The sequence below is a fragment of the Gymnoscopelus braueri genome, assembly GCF_963280865.1.
Source record: "Gymnoscopelus braueri genome assembly, chromosome: 18".
In the NCBI taxonomy this organism is placed as follows: Eukaryota; Metazoa; Chordata; class Actinopteri; order Myctophiformes; family Myctophidae; genus Gymnoscopelus; species Gymnoscopelus braueri.
The window spans coordinates 47,961,860-47,969,488 of record NC_137618.1 but is presented as its reverse complement, the minus strand read 5'-3'; the positions used below and the strand labels follow the sequence as shown (position 1 = coordinate 47,969,488).

The 7,629-nt window shown below is 43.4% G+C and overlaps 1 protein-coding gene across 2 annotated transcripts; it reads left to right on the top strand.

The window, feature by feature from the left end:
* Nucleotides 1-1,177: 1,177 nt before the first annotated feature.
* Nucleotides 1,178-7,629, top strand: LOC308073535 (uncharacterized protein). 2 transcript variants are annotated; one of them, XM_080412472.1, is made up of 5 exons: nucleotides 1,178-1,468; nucleotides 3,085-3,181; nucleotides 3,843-3,967; nucleotides 5,911-6,033; nucleotides 6,544-7,629. In XM_080412472.1, exons 1-5 carry the CDS (start codon nucleotides 1,276-1,278, stop codon nucleotides 6,858-6,860), a joined length of 855 nt encoding a protein of 284 aa, XP_080268598.1. In that variant the 5' UTR covers nucleotides 1,178-1,275; the 3' UTR covers nucleotides 6,861-7,629. The 2 variants fall into 2 exon arrangements, with proteins under 2 accessions (XP_080268598.1, XP_080268597.1); XM_080412471.1 differs by having other exon boundaries at nucleotides 3,825-3,967.

Sequence of the window (7,629 nt, the reverse complement as noted above, 5' to 3'; positions counted from 1 at the left end):
TAAAGGCAGATAAACATGACTTAGGCAAAATGTTTTTTCCCCCCTCATGATTGAAGTCTGTAGTCACCTAGATGACTTAGGCAGAAAGTGATTTATTACTCCTTTCCTGAAAACCTTAAAGATATGACTTCGCCAATTATGCTATGCGGCTAACATTATGTTGTTATGTTGAGACATGCACTAAGCACCGTCTCCTGTCCAGTGTCCAATTTGTATAGGCTATGCACTGAAAACGGCCCTTTTCTGACCCCTGACCTCACTGGACGGCCGCCACTTTTTTCTACACCTTAGTGCCGCTTAGCGGAGAGTGTGGCGGTGTAGAGGGGGTCTCCCCGAACGCGTGCGTACCTCAGACGTTCCGGCACTAAGCACCGTCTCCTGTCCAGTGTCCAATTTGTATAGGCTATGCACTCCTTTGAACAGCATTTATCCATTTAGATAAATTATTAATGTTTTAAATCCGTTTTTGTTACACAGAAACATAATATGTGTTATATAGCTTCGTTTAAATGCTTAATTTATAGTTTTAATGTGCAAATGAACCGTTTTTCAATGGTTTTCAATGGTTTCTTTTTACTGTAGAGGGTACTCTTATTCTGAAGAGATCGTCAACCGGAAGTCTTATTTCTGCTCCGTTATTTCTGCTCACGGAACACAGATGCTATGGTCAAAGATTGTTAATTTAGCAAGATACACAATCTCCATTGGAGCCACTAGAGGCGAAGTAGTACACAAATCCTACAAATGGTCTCCTAAGTAGGCGTGGTTTGCTTCTCCCCCGACCATCCCACCACCCTCCCCCTCCCCTCTCCCTGGCTGACAACATCATGTGGATGTGTATTTATTTGTGTATTTTCTTCATTAAAGAAAATAAATTCTTTACATGTTTTCTCCTAATTTGTGTCTCTAAAAAAAAGCCATTTTAGTATGAAAATCTTGTACATATTGTATGTCTTGTGACGATTGGGTCCAATATTTAGTTCAGTGACCATGGAGGTAAAGAATGGTTCAGAAGCTGTGTTCACGTTCACTCTTCCATTGGAATCAATAGACTCCAACTTGCTTCCTGTCTCCTAAAAAGGCGTCCACCTACGTCACGCAGAAACGGGAAGTAAACCGGAGATTGTGTATCTTGCTAAATTGACAATCTTTGCTATGGTTGTTCACGCCACGGAACACAGCTCAGACAGCTGTTATGGTTGGTTGCTTGGCTCGAGTTCGACTGCGTTTTGAATTTAGATTCGGTTTGGGAAGAAGATACAGTTGTGAATAATAATGTCGTGTTGTGCGGTGGGGTGCCAGAACCGAGCGAGTGATAATAAAGGTCTTCGTTTCTACCGGATACCATCAAAAAACACTTCATTCAATGCTAACCGCAGACGACTTTGGCTGGAAGCTATCCGAAGAACTGAATGGAAGGAGGATCTCGTAAAAAATGCACGACTATGCAGCGCGCATTTCATATCAGGTACATTAACTAAGCCATTGGTTCTCAAAGTGGGGTCCGGGGACCCCCAGGGGTACTTGAGGGGGTTCCAGGGGGTCCCCAGCTAAATGATGGATAGGAACCAAATGGACCCTTATGGGTGTGTGACTCTGAGAGTGTACAAATGTAGCCCTGAAACATGACTGTCATACCAAGCGTCATGTGAACCATGGCTAGTACAAATGGAACCAAATGGACCCTTATGGGTCTGTGACTCTTGAGAGTGTACAAATGGAAATGGACCCTTATGGGTCTGTAACTCTGAGAGTGTACAAATGGAACCAAATGGACCCTTATGGGTCTGTAACTCTGAGAGTGTACAAAAAATTTACATACATTTTACAATATAAATTGGGGTACCAGGGATAGAAATGCCATTAAATGGGGGTCTGTAGCCTAATGCATGTCAAACGGGGGTCCTTGATTTTTTTTACAGCTAGAGCTGTAAAAATCTTCTCTTATGGGGGTCCCTGGCTTATCTTTTCAAATGGGGGTCCGTGGGCTATTAAGTGTCAATTTGGGGGTCCTTGACATGAAAAAGTTTGAGAACCACTGAACTAAGCGACATCATGCATAACAGAATTTGTAAGTCAGTACCCTGACCCCTAGCCGTAGAATACTACTCTCGTAGATGTATTTTATGATTATGACATTTTCAATCTACGAGAGTCGTAGGGCATTGGTTCTCAAAGTGGGGTCCGGGGACCGCCAGGGGTACTTCAGGGGGTTCCAGGGGGTCCCCAGCTAAATGAGGGATAGGAACCAAATGGACCCCTATGGGTCTGTAACTCTGAGAGTGTACAAATGGAACCCAAATGGACCCTAACGGGTCCATTTGGTTCCATTTGTACACTCTCAGAGTTACATTAACATTGATTTTACAATATGAATTGGGGTCCCAGAGAAATAAATGCCATTAAATGGGGGTCCGTAGTCTAATGCATGTCAAACTGGGGGTCCTTGAAATTAAAATGGTTGAGAATCAATGCTAGAGCCGTAAAAAATCTTCTCTTATGGGGGGTCCCTGGCTTATCTTTTCAAATGGGGGTCCGCGGGCTAATAAGTGTCAATTTGGGGGTCCCTGGCATGAAAAAGTTTGAGAACCACTGAACTAAGCGACATATCATGCATAACAGAATTCTGGTTTCATTTAAATGCATAGTTAACTATAGATATGTTTGTAACTCAGTACCCTGACCCCTAGCCGTAGAATACGACTCTCGTAGATGTATTTTATGATTCTGACATTTTCAATCTAAGAGAGTCGTAGGGAACATTCTCCATGGCCAACTGGACTGTCAGCTCCTAGCCCATACGGTCTCCAAACATGTACAAATGCAAAAAAAAAGGTGCTTACACCTACGCCCCAAATGTTAACTCTTTGTTCGGAGTTCTAGTGCAATATAATAATCCATATTCTTCAATAAAAGTGTTTTAATGCAGTCTGTGGACGATTCTGTCGGAAATTCACAATGGGCGGTAGTGACGAAGTGCATCCCTGAAATACAAAGAATGTAAACAGGACGTTAACGAGGGGGGGGACAGACGGCATTTAAACACTTCTTTGTTGAAAAATACGCTTTTTTTTTTTTAAACAGGAGAAGCATCTATGGTCTATGGGACTCCAGACTTTGTGCCTTCGATCTTCCCTCACACAAGGAAAGACCGCAACAAATCTAAAGGCAAACTTGAGAGGTAAACATTGCAACATGACCAATAGTTGCTCATTAGATTAGTTTGTTGTACAGACCACCATTTGATGAGATTTAGACTCTCAGACCCAAAACTTTGAAGATTTTGTCCACAATTCCATGCTGTATTGATGTGGTATCATAGGAGAGATAACAGGCAAACGTTGATCAACATAACAATTCTTTAAGTAATGCAGATGTTTAACAATAATTTTACTCTTGTAAACCAAATTCATTTTACACACTCAAGAGTTAAAGATCTATTAGGGTATTGATAGCATCCGAATCAGGTGTTTGGTTACCAACTCTCCATCATTTAGCTGGGGACCACCTGGAACCCCCTCAAGGACCACTGGTGGTCCCCGGACCACTGGTTGAGAACCACTGTTGTAAATGATGAAACTGGATTAAGTTATGTGGTCAGTGGTGAAGTCAACTTGTATAAAATACCCTATGTCTATTATGATTTGCATGATCATTTACCATTATTTGAGGTTGATTTTCTTGCTCTTCCTGTACCTCGATGGATTAAGTAGAGATTAGTAGCCGAGTCTTCTTGCCTAGCAGCGAGTGAGTTTGCAGAGATGTGCAAAGCATTCTTTATTCTCTTTTCATTGTTGGATGTATGTACATGATAAGTGCTACAGTAGCTCTCTTCCCAACAGATTTGAGAGGAAAAGAAAAAGGGATGATGAACCTATTTATCACAGACCACTGACGGATGGTGGTGATCCACAGCAGCCCATAGAAGATGAGGTGGCATTGGATTCCACAGTGAAGCCTTGCACTGGTAAGAACCTCAAACACCTTTGTCCAGGGGTCTTCAACGTTTTTCAGGCCAAGGACCCCTTAGCAGAGACAGATGAAGCAGGGATCCCCACTACATACTGTATAAAATTGTGTTGTACATTCTACGTTTTCATAGATTTCATAGATAGCTTCATAGTGACATGATGATGCTGACAGGATACTGACCATGATAATATGATACTACTGACCATGATGATATGATACTGACCATGATGATATGATACTGACCATGATGATATGATACTGACCATGATGATATGATACTGACCGTGATACTGACCGTGATACACCGTGATACTGACATACTGACCATGATACTGACCATGATACTGACGTGATACTGACCATGATACTTATACTTATAACGAAAAACATCACATGGATGCACCTGGGACGTATCATCAGTGTTGTAGCCTGGGGTCATAGGATGTTTCGGGTCTCGCAACATACACCCTCACCCAGGTGACCCAGCCAGGGTTGATCAGGCCCCGACTTACGTCCCAGTAGCTACCCACGGTCAGTCCTATAGGGCAAGACAGGGCCACTCAGTCCGCTTCTCCGGAAATACTCTGCCGGGACTCGGGGAGGCTCTGGCACGTGGAGGGACTAGGCTCTGTGGGTTGTCTCCTGGCCGGGCTCCTCCTTCGTCTCACCAGGTCCAGGACCTGAGCGTTGCACCAGACTCCCCTGCTCCAAACATTTCATTCTGGTGTAATGGTGTCTTGGCCCGTGACACCATCACATTGGTGGTACTGCAGGCTGATGGTACTGCAGCCTCCCTTGCGTCTTACTTGAATGGTCCTCCCAAAGGCCTCACCGTGGATTTGTTGGGCTTCTTCCTCACGGAAGACACAGACTGGGGCGCCAACCCAAACTGCTCCCGGATGCCGTCTAGATTCCGGCTGTCACCCGACTCTCCGGTGGTCACCAATCTATTCCTGGTTGTCACGTAGTCTATAAATTCCTATGAGCCACTATAAATAGAATAACTATAACGAAAAACATCACATGGATGCACCTGGGACGTATCATCAGTGTTGTAGCCTGGGGTCATAGGATGTTTCGGGTCTCGCAACATACACCCAGTATATACTTACCATGATACTGACCATGATACTGACGTGATACTGACCGTGATACTGACCGTGATACTGACCATGATACTGACGTGATACTGACGTGATACTGACCATGATACTGACCGTGATACTGACCATGATACTGACCGTGATACTGACGTGATACTGACCGTGATACTGACCGTGATACTGACGTGATACTGACCATGATACTGACGTGATACTGACGTGATACTGACCATGATACTGACGTGATACTGACCGTGATACTGACCATTATACTGACCATTATACTGACGTGATACTGACCGTGATACTGACGTGATACTGACCATTATACTGACCATGATACTGACCATGATACTGACCATGATACTGACCATGATACTGTGACCATGATACTGACATGATACTGACCGTGATACTGACCATGATACTGACATGAAGCTGACATGAAACTGACCGTGATACTGACCGTGATACTGACATGATACTGACATGATACTGACCTAGTAGCACTACTGTCATGGTTGTTGTTTGTTTGTTTACACATGATCTTTTCTATTAATGTTGGATTCATGTTAATGTGTAGTTTACTTTGTAAACTTGATCTTTAGCTTTGTAGTGTACTTGGTCTGCCCAATTTTTTTATCAGACCCCCCCCTCCCCACCCCCTCAAAATGTGCAATTTGTTTTAGATTTCGTAGAATTTATTTTCTAAATAGCAGACCTACAAGCTCATGCTATGTACCGTCAGCTTGTAGCTTGTATTTTTGAAGAGCTGAAGTGTAAAATAGGAGTACTGTAAGTGGTTAACCCCTGTAATACCGCTCTTCTCTTTCAGAAGCGACGGTCCCAAAGGCTGTCTATGAAGATCTCCAACGCAACTACAGACAGCTTTCTACAGAGTGTGTCAACCTACGCTCAGACATCAACGAACTGAAAGCTGAAATTGAGCCTTGCACTGGTAAGAACCTCAAACACCTTTGTCCAGGGGTCTTCAACGTTTTTCAGGCCAAGGACCCTTTAGCAGAGACGGATGAAGCAGGGACCCCCACTACATACTGTATAAAATTGTGTTGTACATTCAACGTTTTTATAGATAGCTTCATAGTGACATGATGCTGACACGATACTGACCATGATACTGACCTAGTAGCACTACTGTCATGGTTGTTGTTTGATTGTTTACACATGATCTTTTCTATTAATGTTGGATTCATGTTAATGTGTAGTTTACTTTGTAAACTTGATCTTTATCTTTGTAGTGTACTTGGTCTGCCCAATTTTTTATTAGACCCCCCCCCCCCTCCACCCCCTCAAAATGTGCACTATTTTTCAAGATTTCGTAGAATTGTTTTACCTACAAGCTCATGCTATGCACCGTCAGCTTGTAGCTTGTATTTTTGAAGAGCTGAAGTATAAAATAGGAGTACTGCAAGTGGTTAACCCCTGTAATACCGCTCTTCTCTTTCAGAAGCGACGGTCCCAAAGGCTGTATATGATGATCTCCAACTCAACTACAGCCAGCTTTCTTTCGAGTGTGTCAACCTACGCTCAGACATCAACGAACTGAAAGCTGAAATTGAGCAACTAAAAGAAAATCTGAGAAACACTGAGTTTTCTTACCGCTCAATCAAAAGCAAAGCGGCAAACGTTCTGTTACTCACAGGTCTAACCAGGGCTGCCAACATTGGACTATCAGAATCCAAGAGATTTTGTGGGGCCACGCCCCCAGAGGGGGACGACGACTCCGCAAGCGGGGGGTGTGGGGGTCCTCTCCCCGAAACTTAGTAGATTAGTAGATAGTAATTTCCTGTGTTTAGGTGAATTTTGTGAGTTTTTGATGACTTTTCTTAAGTTTAAGTGATTTGTCTAGGCAGAACTGTGTGTCCTCCCCACTCCCTGTCAGTCCATCACGGTATTTGTATGGGCACTTAATCTCAAGTGTTCCTCTCCCACAACACGAACAGCTCGTCAAGCCATCCAGCGATGCCCCAAGATGTGGTCTGTCTTGCTGAACAAATAGACCACATAGTTTCATATCAAAGTTTTGATGGGTTTTTTTGCATCAATTGTTTGTATTGTCTTCTGGCTGTGTCCTCATTTTCTCTTCCCCAAAGGACTGCATTGATGTTCAAATCACTGTCGTCGTTGTGCATTACATCTTTGACTAGTTTACTTTAAGCAGACTCAGATATCACTCTGTATGTGCGATGAAAGGTTGTGCTAGTTATCCTTCCAATCCTGTGTGTGCGCGCCAGGGCTTCGATTGGGCCTGTTCTTTGGTTGTAACTTTTTTACACACTGCACTTGCGTTAACCTTTGTTTCTGTTTGTTGAATGCTACTGTAATTCACTCCTCCTGTATTTCATTTAGGCTAAGGCCCCTCAGATCTGCATCATACAGACCTACTAGGGGCTCTGGCAGTTTGTGTCACAGTCCTCTGTTTCAGATGCTGAGTCAGTGTCACTGTTGCCCACAGCTGTGAGGATAACTGCTTTAGGTGCCAGTGTTCTCAGTTCTAGTATATCTTCATCTGTCAACACTGGAAAAAAATAAA